The following is a 13,461-nucleotide window of genomic DNA, read 5'->3' on the forward strand; positions in this document are numbered from 1 at the left end:
CATTTAGTTCAATTGGCCCTATGCAATCTCCTGAGAAAGTTCTAGAAATTAAACACAGAAACAGAGAGTCATTTGAAATCTTATCCACAATAGACCATTTTAATATTCTAGTCTATGTATATTCCTCCAGATTTGTCTATGCACTGCTTTGTGTGTGTGTATACTATATAATTTTCAAAGACAAAAATGGGGTCACACTGCAAAATCGCCATGGAGTTTGCTCTTACCAATTCTGTCAGTATGCCTTGTCATCTTTCCATGCCTGTACCTATAGATTTATCTCATTGCTTTCGTTGAATTTAATTAATGCACGAATTTTTATTTTAGACTCCAGGTGTGCAGGATTAGGGCAATGTCATCATTGGCCCATGTGTGGTCCTCTTTTATTTATTCATTTATTTTATAATAATATTATGAGCATCTCATTCCTAACAGACATTTACTTATTTTTGCAAATTGCCCTAGTGATAAGATGGCATGGCATAATACTGATTCCTTCCTCAGTGGGTAGGTTGAAAGCCAAATTTCCTCACTCAGTTTGCCCAAACTCACTTTTAGTTCAGCCTCTGTCCAGGGTCTGGACATAAAGGTGAGAAGTTTTTTGTTGTTGTTGTTGTTTTGTTTATTTTTTACAACAGTTTTTTACTGGCAATTCCTCCGTAAGAAAAAAAATCAGAGTGGTCTCAAGTTTCTTCAGAATAAATGGGGACGTAGCGCTCCTCCTTGTGGACTTAGAAAACAGGGAAACACCATTAACTCAATAGCAGTAACTGAAAGCTGAAAAATTTCGTTTATTTGGGTTGAGAGTGCTGAGTTTGGTCCCTGAAAAACAAGGTTTAACAAGCAAAAGGTGGTATAAACAAGATAATAGTTGGGATAATTTAAATAATTATCTTATTTAAATAATACCTATTTTAAATTCATAATTAATTATCTGTTTAAATAGTAGTTGGGATAATTTAAATAATGTTCTCTAGAATTTTTTTGAACCACTTTAGCAGTACCTCCATTGGAATGCATTGTGTTAATTCCATTTTCCCTCAATTATTTCTTCAAAAACATGCTCATACTTGGAACTTTCAGAAATTTGCAAGGGAACTTATGACTTTATTCCAAACTGGTGAGGATTTGTCCTCCTTTTTCGATTGTGAGGAATCTTTTGAAAGAGGGAGTTGATGGTTTGGGCACTAAACTCATGACATTTTCACAGAATCATTGGACTACGGCTTATCACGAGTCTTGGCCGACAGGAGTTTGACATTGCCAGGAATGTCCTAGAACTGATCTACTCACAGACTCTGGTGTGGTAAGTTTTGACAATCTTTGGCTTGCCCCATGGTTCCAGCCCGACTGTGGACTAGGCATTTTGGGGGCAATGCCCAGAATCTGTGGTTTTCCAAAGCTGCACAGGTGATACCAAATCCAGCCAGTCTGAGAACCATGAATTCATGTCCCAGACTGTTCTTTTCCTTTATGAGGACTTCAGCCAAGAATCAACATAGAGCAGGGATTCCTAACCTGGAGGCCCCCGGGCCATATCCAGCCTGCAAGTATGTTTTTCTTGTCCGATGCAGTGCTTTTTCTAAAAATTTGAATTAACCACCAGTATTTAAGAATCAGGGGATTTCACATAAAATTTAAAATTTCTGACTTCTCGCCAAAAAAGGAAAGATCTAGATCATCTCCCATTATGGTAACAATTGGCTGGGCCTTGAGCTGGGGTGAGTGGTTCCAGTTTGCTGCAGACCCACCTTGAGCTATTGTCTCCCCAGTATTGATTTGCCCTTGATTGTTGCCCTTATGCTGTCAGTTTTTTTTATGGTAGAAAACTTTACTTTGTATTGATATCGCAACAGAACTGGGAAAATAAAGGCAGAGAAAGTTGCCTTACACTTGATCTGCTTCACTCCCTGGTGGTGGGGCTCTGGTAGACCTCCGGAGCCTTTGGGGTTTGCCACCTCAATTTTGGCAATTGTGTATGCGTGCATGTGCATGTGTGTGTGCACGTGTGTGTGTGAACATGCATGTGTGTTTTGAGGATAGCCAGCTAGTTGCATCAAATTTTTGACAAGCTCACCTAGAAACTCAAACCAATAGCCAGTGACTATTTTTATTTATTTAATTTAACATGATGTAGCTAATGCCAGAATTCTGCATGGCATATTACATTGCCAGGTTCCATCTTTTGGGGGGTTGCTAATCTGAAAGTAGGGGATTTGGAGTTGAATAAACTTGGATTCTGGGGCTGGCTCTTCTACTCACTGAGGTCACTGAGCTTCTCTGAGCCTCAGTCTCATCTGTCAAACGCACATAATAACAGCTGCCTTTGAATTGTGTTGAGGATTAAATCAGATGATACAAGAAAACTGCTTTGCAATCTCCAACGTGCCATACAACTGTAAAGTGCTTTATTTTCCAGCTCTTTAAAGTTGCCCGGGGTGATTTGGCTATCTGCAAATAACTCACTAATGTCAGTGAATTTATTTTTGCAGGTGGTGAGGACTTTTTCTTTGTGTAGTTTAGCTGATGCATTTGCACACTGCCAGGTCACCCACTGGCAACTGGGCAGTTTACAAAGGCCTTTTACTCACATTATCTCAATGAACAGGATGCCGTTGGGCAAATAACATAAACTCTCTCTAAACCTTGGTTTTCTAATCTGTAAATGGGGGCGATGCTCGCACCTACTTCGCGGGGTTTTGGTAACGATTAAATGAGAAAATGTATGCATTAAGTGCTTAGCGAGTAACTGATTCAGAAATGTTTATAAGTAGGGATATTACATGGCTGTTGTTATCCTTAAGGGCTCTTTTTAAAAAATTGTTGTAAGAAACACATAACATAAAATTTACCATCTTAACCACTGGTAAGTGTACAATTCAGTAGTGTTGAGTACATTCACATTGCTGTGTAACCAATCTCCAGAACTTTTTCACCTTGCAAAATTGAAACTCTGTACCCATTAATCAACAACTCCCCATTCCCTCTCCCCTCCAGCCCCTGGCAACCAGCATTCTACTTTCTGTTTCTTTGAGTTTGACTAGTCCAGATACTTCATATAAGTGGACTCACATAGAATTTATCTTTTTGTACTCGTTTATTTCACTTAGCATGATGTCCTCCAGATTCATCCATACAGCATGTGTTAGTTAGAATTTCCTTCCTTTTTAAGGTTGAATAATATTCCATTGCGTGTATGTACCACATTTTGTTAATCCATTCATCTGCCAGTGGACACCAGGGTTACTTATGCTTTTTAGCTATTGTGAATAATTCTACTATGAATATGGGTGTACAGATATATCTTTGAGACCCTGTTTTCAATCCTTTTTGATATATACACAGAAGTGGAATCGCTGGATTGTATGGTACTTATGAGCACTCAAATTTTTTGTTGTTTAGTAAGTAATGCGGGTAAGTCATCTGATTCAGTATCCAGGTTTTTGAATCCTAGAGGCTGAGCCCTCATACTATTGACCATTCGACAGAGATTCCCAGGGGAAGTGTTAGCTTCGAGGCGGGAAAGCTTACAATGAGATGCTCATTATTCTGGGCCTTTAAGGTTTTTGTTAATAAATCATAAATAAGCACAATCGGAAACACACATATCTTTTCCTTTCTCCGTGGCAATTATAGATTTAATCTCTGTGGGTTTTAGGAGAATATTGCCTTTGATGATGAGCTTTAAAAGAAGATAATAGAGTGACAGAAATTGAGTGTATGTTAGGGATGATGGTAGAAAATGAGGTGAGGAAAATGTTTCCCAAAGTTTAGTCTTTTGTACACCAGCCTGCCTATTTTTTGGGCATATCTATCTATCACCTGTACTGTTTTTGACTTAATATTATCTTTTAAATTGTTTGCCTTTTTAAAATTTAAATATATTTTTAATGAGTCTTTATCATCATCAATGGAAAATCATATCATTTGACAGAAATTGCAAGTAATTTGAAAAATAAAATCAATCCCATCACAAAAAGTCATTAAATTCTAGCTAGGGCTTCCCTGGTGGTGCAGTGGTTGAGAGTCCGCCTGCCGATGCAGGGGACACGGGTGTGTGCTCCGGTCCGGGAAGATCCCACATGCCATGGAGCAGCTGGGCCCGTGAGCCATGGCCGCTGAGCCTGCGCGTCTGGAGCCTGTGCTCCACAACGGGAGAGGCCACAACAGTGAGAGGCCCGCGTACCGCAAAAAAAAAAAAAAAAAAAAAATCTAGCTAGATGCTGCTGTCTGTCAAGGCTCTCAGTCTAAAGGCTGCTTCTTTTTTTAAAGAAATGGAGGTTGGAAAGCGTTAGAACTTAAGGACCTTCTAGCACCAAACTGAGATTTTTTTTTCTTTTGGCCTCAGAAGCACTGGGGAGAGCTGAGTAACTCGATGCAGTTTAATGCCTGTCATTTGTAACTCGATGCAGTTTAATGCCTGTCCCTGCAGGATTTCAGGCCTTCTTGAATGCCAAAGGGGGAGGAGGAATTCACGTCCCACATGTGAGACACCTGGATTAGGGCTGGCTGAAGGCCTCTGGTGGTTTAATTGATGGCTGTGTGGGTAGCGTTCTCTGCAAAATCTCTTTTCCAGAGCTGTGGATACTGTGTATGGTGGGACTTGCCTGCTTTGCTGTGTTGGAATCAGGCTCCCTCTGTATGAGTTTTCTAGGGCGGCTACAGCAAAGTGCCACAGACCGGGTGGCTTAAACCACACACATTTATTTTCTCACAATTCTGGAGGCTCAAAATGCAAGATCAAGGTGTTGGCAGGGTGGGTTCCATCTGAGGCCTCTGTCCTTGGCCTGTAGATGGTGCCTTCTCCCTGTGTCCTCACCTGGTCTTCTTCCCTCCGTATGAGTCTGTTAGGGCCCACATGAGGTCAGTGGCCTCATTTTACCTTAATCATCTCCTTAAAGGCCTTATCTCCAAATACAGTAGCATTCTGAGGTACTGGGTTAGGACTTCAACATATGAGTTTCGGAGGGACAGAACTCAGCCCATAACACCCTCTTTCCCTGCCCTCCGCACAGATTCCCTGTGTCTCCCCTGATCTCTGACACTCATCCCCTTTCTCTCATAGGATTGGAATCTTCTTCTGCCCTCTGCTGCCCTTTATCCAAATGATGGCTCTTTTCATCATGTTTTACGTCAAAAATGTGAGTCAGTCTGAAGGTGGAACCATTCAGCTTTTCTCAGTCCCATGTGACCCAGTGGTGGCTGGAATTGGGTGTGGGGGCTGCTGGGAAAGGTGTCAGGTAGCTGGTGTCTGGCTGGGGTCCCTCTGGCCTGCTTCTCCGGCTACAGAAGGGAGGTGACTGCTTCTCTTTCTTCAGATCAGCCTGATGATGAATTTCCAGCCTCTGAGCAAAGCCTGGCGGGCCTCACAGATGATGACTGTCTTCATCTTTTTGCTGTTTTTCCCGTCCTTCACCGGGGCCCTGTGCACCCTGGCCATCACCATCTGGAGGTAGGAGATGGCAGACTTGGGGTGGGTGCGTGTTTTAACATATAGGTTTTATCATTCTTCAGGTATGGTGAGGCCAGCAGATCAGGAGACAACTGCCACTGAAAAAATAATTTGTTATACTCACAGACCCCAAAGGGAGGGGGCACATCACACCATGGGTGGGTCACATGGGGAGGCACCAGGGTCCGTCAGAGGCAGAGGGGGAGAGCAGTCAACGTGGTCAAAAGTCTTTATTGTGGTTTCGGTGGGGAGGAAAGGGAAAGGCAGGGTTAGCGTGCTTAGGAGGGGTGAGTTTGAATAATCTCAGCAGGCTCTGGGGTATAGGGACCCTCTGGAGTTGGCTGGTATGTGACTCTGGGGTGATGGGGGCAGAGGAACAGGGCCCAGAGTGTGAGCGCTTGAGAGAGGAGGTGGAGGTGGGATGGGGGCTCAGGTTTGCATATGAAAGGCATGCTTTGTAGGCTAGCCCTGGGAAAGGCAGTCTCTGCAGGATCAGTAAGGCCCCAGATGCCGCAGGTCAGAATAAAAAGACATGCTTCATTCAGTGTTTAACCCAAGTTGCCTTGGTAACCAACAGATGCTACAACCAAGGGAGGCAATATATCCAAGTTGGGTCACCAACCGCCAGGTGCCCAGTCTTGACGGCACGCTTCCTTACTTCCTCCAAGTTCTGCAGCTTCCCAGCTGGGGAGAAGGCAGCTCTCCACATGCAGAACAGAACTTCCTCTAATGAACTGAAAGGCCCTGTCTGGTCAGGCTCCCTCTTACCTCTCCACCTCACCCCCATGGCTCCATCCTACTCCAGCCTCAAGGCTCTCAGTCTGTTCCTGGGACCCTGGGAGCCTCTCCTCACATGGGATGGGGTTACATCTTTGAAGTGCTCTCCCCAGTCCCTTTGCTTGGCGGCCTTCTTTCCACCCTCATCTCAGAAGTCCTCTTGAAGACCTGACCATCCTCCACCATCCTCGTCTTCTGTCAGCAACCCCCTCCTCTCTCTCTCTCTCAGGGTGGTTTCCTTTGTTCGTTCCCTAGTTCGTGTCAGAAATGCCTTTGAATCTTTGTTTAATTGCATACTCATTGCTTGACCATCTTTCCCACTAGAACCTGGGAGGGCAGGTATCATGTCTGTCTTGTTTACTGTGGACTCTCCAGGGCTTAGTATCTAGCACAGAGCCTGGCACTGATCTCAAGGAGACAGCAGTGAGCATTGGCTTGAAGCAGAATCTTAGTTCCCTGCCCAGGACTTGAACCTGGGTAGCCTGGCTGAAAACCAGGAATCCTAGCTGCTAGACCAGCGAGGGCTAGAGGCTAGAAGCAAAGTTCCCCTGGCTCTTGCCCATTTGAAAGCAAGAATATTTCAAGGAGGCAAAAACTGTAAAAACAGGTACAAAGCTTATTATTAGAGACACAGCACAGCAAGTGGGAGAGCACACAGGGAAACAGTTTTTTAATTTAAGACAGAAGCAAGGCAGAGATACACACCTGGAGAGAAAAGGGTGTGGGTGTCCTCCCTAATGAGGAGGAATGCAGTAAAGAGGCGGTTAGGTCATTTATATAGAGCAGTTCTTGCACAACTTTTAGCCAAGATGGATTCCAGCGCAGAGGCCTGTGGGCGGCTTGGCATCACCTATTATGGGGTGGAGCCCCCTCCTTTTTAACCCCAAGGAGTCTTTCTGTGCATATGTAGTCAGGGAAGTCTCCGTGACCTCAAGAATCAGAAATATGTGTTCTCTTTATCTGGGCAGGACTCAGCTCCTCTCTGCCCCTGCCATTAAAGTGTCCACTGGAGACAAAGTCCAGCTATTCACCCTGTTCCTGTTGTTATTTCTATCTGGAAGTATAGAAAGGAAACCGGCTTGTAAATGTCTAACCTGGAGCCCATCTATCTCCTGCCTCAGTACAAGGGCAGTAAACCTTTGTAGAATGAATGAGCAACCGAACACACAACAAGGGAGTTGATTTTTAGGATACTCGTGGAACTGGAACCATGAGGGTCTCAGCGGCTTCAGGGCAGGCTCCTCTGTTCTGTGATGTCCTTGACTCTCTCGCCGTGTTTACTCTCTTTTCTCTCTTCCTGACCAGTTCCTTGTTGCCTTCTAGTTTCTGCTTGTTCACAACAACTGATTTCATGTGGCCATTATTACCACAACTCCAGCTTCCCTAGATTACAGCCTCCCATCTTTGTATTTCTTAGTTCAAGTTCCTAAGGAAGAGAGTCTGATCGTCACAGTTCATTTCTTTGTGCCAGGATACCACTGAGACCCCTCTGCCTGGTCTTTGGATTGGTTACGGTTGGATCAGGTGATACCCCTGTCCAAGAGCTGGTCCTTGGAGTGCAGGTCACGAAAACAAAACACACCAGCTGGGGCTATGAGCGAGAGGGTTTCCTTTGCAGGGGGATGTGGGTGGAGCAGGTAAGAATTGCTGGTTCCATGTTCAGAGCCCAGAAATGACTGGGCTATTCTAGAATAAACTATACCTGAGTCTGGCACTAGAGATGCTTCTCTGTCCCTTGTTTTATCAGATTGACACCTTCAGCTGACTGTGGCCCGTTTCGAGGTCTGTCCTTCTTCATTGAGTCCATCTACAGGTGGATTGACACCCTGAGTCAAAGTCGCAGCTACCTGTGGGTCGTTTGGATCTACCAGAACCTTGTCGGCAGCGTGCACTTCTTCTTCATCCTCACCCTCATTGTATTGTAATTGGGGGCCCTTGGAAAACTAGTGGGGGAAATACCTCATCTACACGTCATGTGGGCAGCCGAGGGCTGTTTGGTGGGAAGGCAAAGACGACAGTGGGGCTCAGTGTTCTGGGTCATCCCAACTCTGCCCTTGAATTTTTCTAAAAGTTATTTAATATCTTCTTATCATTTTTGGGGGGTCTGTTTTTTTTTTTTTTTTTGCGGTACGCAGGCCTCTCACTGTTGTGGCCTCTCCCGTTCCGGAGCACAGGCTCCGGACGCGCAGGCTCAGTGGCCATGGCTCATGGGCCCAGCCACTCCACGGCATGCGGGATCCCCCTGGATCGGGGCACGAACCCGTGTCCCCCGCATCGGCAGGCGGACTCCCAACCACTGCGCCACCAGGGAAGCCCTGCCATTCTTTCTTTTCTTCTCTTCCAGAATCATCACTTACCTTTACTGGCAGATCACAGAGGGAAGGAAGATTATGATCAGACTGCTCCATGAACAGATCATTAACGTAAGTCCCATTGGATCCCTTTGTTATTCTCCCCTCCTTTTTAACATTTTGTAATGGAAATTTTCAAACACAGTCCAAAATAGAGAATAGTACAATGAACCTTCCCACCACCTAGCCCTGACAACCATTAACCTTTGCATACTCTTATGTCCTCTACACTATCTCTTTGCTGTAAATCTCGATTATTTTCAAGCAAAATCCTAGCCTTTATATCATTTTATCTGTAGACTCTTCTATATGCCTGAGAGATACACCCTTTTAAAAAACATAACCACGGTACCAATCATCACACGTAAAAGAAAATTTAGTTCCTTACTATCATCTTATAGTCAGTCAATGGTCAAATTTCCCCAACTGTCCCATTAAGTGTCTTTTTTTTTTTTTTTTTTTTTTTTGCGGTACGCGGGCCTCTCACCGCTGTGGCCTCTCCCATTGCGGAGCACAGGTTCCGGACGCGCAGGCTCAGCGGCCATGGCTCACCGGCCCAGCCGTTCCGCGGCATGTGGGATCTTCCCGGACCGGGGCATGAACCCGTGTCCCCTGCATCGGCAGGCGGACTCAACCACTGCGCCACCAAGGGAAGCCCGCATTGCCTTTTTACGGCAGGATTACTCAAGTCAAAATCTGAAAAAGTGTCACATGTTGCATTTGGTTGATGTGTTGTTTACATTTCTTTCAATCTGTAGCTGTTCACACTTCCTGCTTCTCTTGCCATTTATTGTTGGAGAAACCAGGTCTTTTGTCTTGTAGTCGTTCCCACATTCTGGATATATCTGATTTGTAACCCTGCGGTGGTGTTTAGCACATTTATTTCTTTTTTCTTGTTTTTTAGCAAGTTTTAATTTATTTAATTTATTTATTTTTGGCTGCGTTGGGTCCTCATTGCTGCGAGTGGGTTTTTCTCTAATTGCGGCGAGCGGGGGCCACTCTTCATTGCGCACGGGCTTCTCATTGTGGTGGCTTCTCTTGCTGGGGAGCAAGGGCTGTAGGCGCGCAGGCTTCAGTAGTTGTGGCGCACGGGCTTAGTGGCTACGCGGCATGTGGAATCTTCCCGGACCAGGGCTTGAACCCGTGTCCCTGCATTGGCAGGCAGATTCTTAACCACTGCGCCACCAGGGAAGTCCCGAGCACATTTATTTCTTTAACCTCTATTTTAAAATTAAGGAAAATTAAGGAAACTGGGCTTCCCTGGTGGCGAAGCCAATGTCCAGGACCCTACCTGCCTAAAAATCAACCTTTCCATCATTTACTTCCCAGCCCCACACCATCATTCATCCTCCATGTTTTTGTTTTTGTTTTCCTTCTTGGCAGGAGGGCAAGGACAAAATGTTCCTGATAGAAAAGCTGATCAAGCTGCAGGATATGGAGAAGAGAGCAAGCCCCGCCTTGTTTACGCCAGACACGAGAGACGTGGAGGTGAGGCTGGAAGCCGCCTTGGGATCCCTGTGACACAGATTTGCCCTCCTGGGAAAAGTGCATCAGGAAACCAGAATCACATCAGGGCACTTCACTTTCTGTGTTTTAACATTTCTGTATTTTTTATTAAAAAAAATAATACGCGGGCTTCCCTGGTGGTGCGGTGGTTGAGAGTCCGCCTGCCGATGCAGGGGACAAGGGTTCGTGCCCCGGTCCGGGAACATCCCACGTGCCGCGGAGCAGCTGGGCCCATGAGCCATGGCCGTTGAGCCTGCACGTCTGGAGCCTGTGCTCCGCAGTGGGAGAGGCCACAACAGTGAGAGGCCCGCGTACCACAAAATAAATAAATAAATAAATAATATGCATTCACCATGTTCTATGCCTGGCCCCATTCTAGGTTCTGGGGTTATCATGGTACCACAGTAGGGCTCTACCCTCGTGGGGCTTGCCTGCATCCTTTCCATAACCCAACCAAACAGAAATATATCCCACTGAGATGAAAAATGGCTTGAAATCTCACCCCACTAGGTTAATGCTTCAGTGTGTATTCTTCCGGATCTTTCCCCCGGGCTGCAAACAAGCATGCATCTACTAACATTCTTGTTTATTTATTACAAAAAAGGGGTTACATTTTACACAACGCTCCCCCTCTCCCCGCTTAATACTGTATCTCAGACACTGTTTCAGTCTGTACCTACTTGGACATTTGGGTTGTTTAGTTTGTTTTTTTTTTACTACTAAAAACGATGTGTAATGAAACATTTTTTATTATAATTGTTTTATGTGAGTGTTTTATCTGCCATAGGCATGCACATGATAATGTTAACAGATATTGCCATATCACGCTCTTAAAAAGATTTTTACCAATTTCATTCTTAACAAGAGATGCCTGGAATCCTGCTCTAATACCAAAGCCTGTGCTGGCTTCCTTGGTGTCCTAGAAAATGTGGATAAACAGTAAACCCACGTTAATTCAAATGCTACTAGTTTTAGAAGTTATGATCTTGTCAGAAGAGACTGCCATGTCGTTTACTGCCTGTTCAAATTAATACCATCAGCACAACATAGGTAAGGGATCTAGAAGCCCACCTTTGAAGGCAAGGATTATGAGTGTACCTTTGCAGGTCCTAATATATTACCTGGTATATATTGTAAATGCTCAGTAAATATCTGTGAAATGAATGATTAAATGAATGGAATCACTGCCCATAAAAATTGAAACATGTTTGATATTTCTATGGCTGAATCTTGGTCTTAATCTGTCACCTGTTAATATTAAAATGGTGAGGTCTCACAAGTCTCACCACTGATGCAGCAGGATCTGAGGTGTACACTCTCTTCCAGTGATGAGATTTCTTGTTTTCTTCTTTTTTAGCAATCTGGTCCTCTGCGTGTCAGAGAGCATGATGCTGCTCAAGGTGAGTACCTGACTGGCACTGAGTAAGGCCTAATTCATCCAGATGATAGGTCCCAAGACAGAGGGTCAGAACTGCTCCTGTATCAGTCACTCGTTCAATTGCAAGAACTGGCCCAAACTGGCTTTAGCCAAAACTCAACAATAATTCTTGCTTTAGGTGTGGCCAGAAGCAGGGTCTCACAGTATGTTGGCAGAACCTGGTTTCTTTCTGTTCAGTTCTTTTCCACGTTATCTCCTGATAATTACAAGACAGCTTTCTTAGCTTCTTATATCTTCTCAGATTCAAGTCTAGTGTGAAAGAGATCCAGATTCTCATTGTGTTTCATTGGATCTGAAACAATTGCTGTGGCCAAGAGACTGTGATGATTTCATTGGCCAGATCTGAGTCGCAGACCTCATCTCTAGATACAGGTGGTACAAACATACAGACCACAGGGACTGAGAGAGTGGAGAAGGGTGGCTTTCCAAAGAAAACATGTGGCTGATGCCAGGAGGGGAATGAATGTTGGGGAGGAAACAAACAAATAAACCATTCATCTTTTTGGAATAGCATTCACTGACAGCATCCAATGATGGGAGTTCAAGGGAGAGAATTGAAGAAACTTAAAAGGAGGAGGCAAGGAAGGCCTGAGAAGCTGCGGGATCTTGAAAGCTAATTTGGTTTTTCCCTTGGAGATATGGGGCAGTGTGCCTCTGTGCTAACTTCTCTTCTCCTGTATCAAACCCAGACCTGCGATTTAGGCGATCAGTTCAAGAAGATAATCCAAAGGCCTGATAATTATTGTGGTACCCAGACACCAACCAAATAAGGAGAGAAGATGAAGATGGAGCAGCTTCCTCCATGACACCTGGGCCTTTAGGAGATTCCCAGATGGGAAATTCAAGCCTGTAGCCAGGAGTGGAAACTGACTACAATGTAAATACAGAAGTAAAATTGGGCACTCCCTGCTGTTGTTTTTACACCTGAATTGCTGATTTTTCCAGACAAAATATTTGAGATTTTCCAGTAAAGATTGTTGTAATATTTGAACTAGTTCACAAAAACCTGGGAAGAGTTGTAGTTTAAGAGAGACGCATATGAATGATTGACCCTTAGAAATCTCTGCTCCCAGAACTCCCAGACCTGGCAAAGGTTTGGAGACTGGTGCTAAGACAAATGGTCCAGTCTGAATAAAAATGTGACCCTCGATCAGGGATGTGAAGCCTCTGAATTTTGGAATGTGCATTTGTTCATGACTTTGCACTGAAAACATCCCCATTTTTCCCAAAGGTGAGAAACAACCAGAGGGCTCGTCTATGAACGTTACTGCACATTGAGTACATGAGTCTTTTGGATTGGACTGGGGTGGGCATGTGTGGACTGGGACTCTACCCCTGTGAGGTTTTATACATGATCATCAGAGTCTTACGTTGAACCAAACATGAAATCGGTGGTGATGTGTGGAATATATATATTGAATATGTATGTGTATGTATATGTGTGTGTGTGTACATATGCACACATACATGTATAAAGCATTTTTTTGCAGATTTCCTAAATGATTCACAAGGCACCTGACTCTACTTAAAATGGAAGAGTCCAGCAGAAAACTGCCATTACCAAATTACTCGGGAGGAGAAATCTCCTCTTGGGTAATCACTGTCATGAAATCTAATGGGAACTGAATTTAGAAAACATTTAAGACGAATTTAAAACACAAACATCCAGTCAGTGCTCAGTCATTGGTTCACTTCTTCATTGACTTATTTGCTCACTAAATCATTCATCAGCTGAATTCAGTTCTTTTGGTACCATCTTTGCTAGTGGTTGCTAGAAGTGCTTCTTCGTTCATCCCTTCGTTCAACAAATATGTACCACGTGGTGGGGAACAAGATGGTGCACAAGTCAAGACACAGCCTCCACTCTCATATACTGTCTAGCACATCACTTTTGGCAGGAACTTAATAATTAAACAGTAATTACTTATAGCAGGTGC

The 13,461-nt window shown here is 44.3% G+C and overlaps 1 protein-coding gene across 4 annotated transcripts in view; it reads left to right on the plus strand.

Annotated features, from left to right (window-relative positions):
- TMC5 (transmembrane channel like 5) overlaps nucleotides 1-12,325 on the plus strand; it is a 39,107-nt gene extending 26,782 nt beyond the window's left edge. For 3 of the 4 annotated variants that reach the window (XM_027098084.1, XM_027098085.1, XM_027098087.1), the window contains 8 exons: nucleotides 1,211-1,306; nucleotides 5,066-5,141; nucleotides 5,319-5,452; nucleotides 7,977-8,150; nucleotides 8,574-8,652; nucleotides 9,964-10,068; nucleotides 11,444-11,486; nucleotides 12,214-12,325. In XM_027098084.1, coding sequence (XP_026953885.1) covers nucleotides 1,211-1,306; nucleotides 5,066-5,141; nucleotides 5,319-5,452; nucleotides 7,977-8,150; nucleotides 8,574-8,652; nucleotides 9,964-10,068; nucleotides 11,444-11,486; nucleotides 12,214-12,260 — 754 coding nt within the window. In that variant the 3' untranslated portion in view covers nucleotides 12,261-12,325. The remainder of the gene's footprint in view (nucleotides 1-1,210; nucleotides 1,307-5,065; nucleotides 5,142-5,318; nucleotides 5,453-7,976; nucleotides 8,151-8,573; nucleotides 8,653-9,963; nucleotides 10,069-11,443; nucleotides 11,487-12,213) is intronic. The other variant, XM_027098086.1, reaches the window with a different exon arrangement.
- The last annotated feature ends 1,136 nt before the right edge of the window (nucleotides 12,326-13,461 follow it).

This window comes from Aethalodelphis obliquidens, unplaced genomic scaffold (assembly GCF_003676395.1).
Source record: "Aethalodelphis obliquidens isolate GAN/ISIS:26980383/991018 unplaced genomic scaffold, ASM367639v1 scaffold120, whole genome shotgun sequence".
NCBI lineage: Eukaryota > Metazoa > Chordata > Mammalia > Artiodactyla > Delphinidae > Aethalodelphis > Aethalodelphis obliquidens.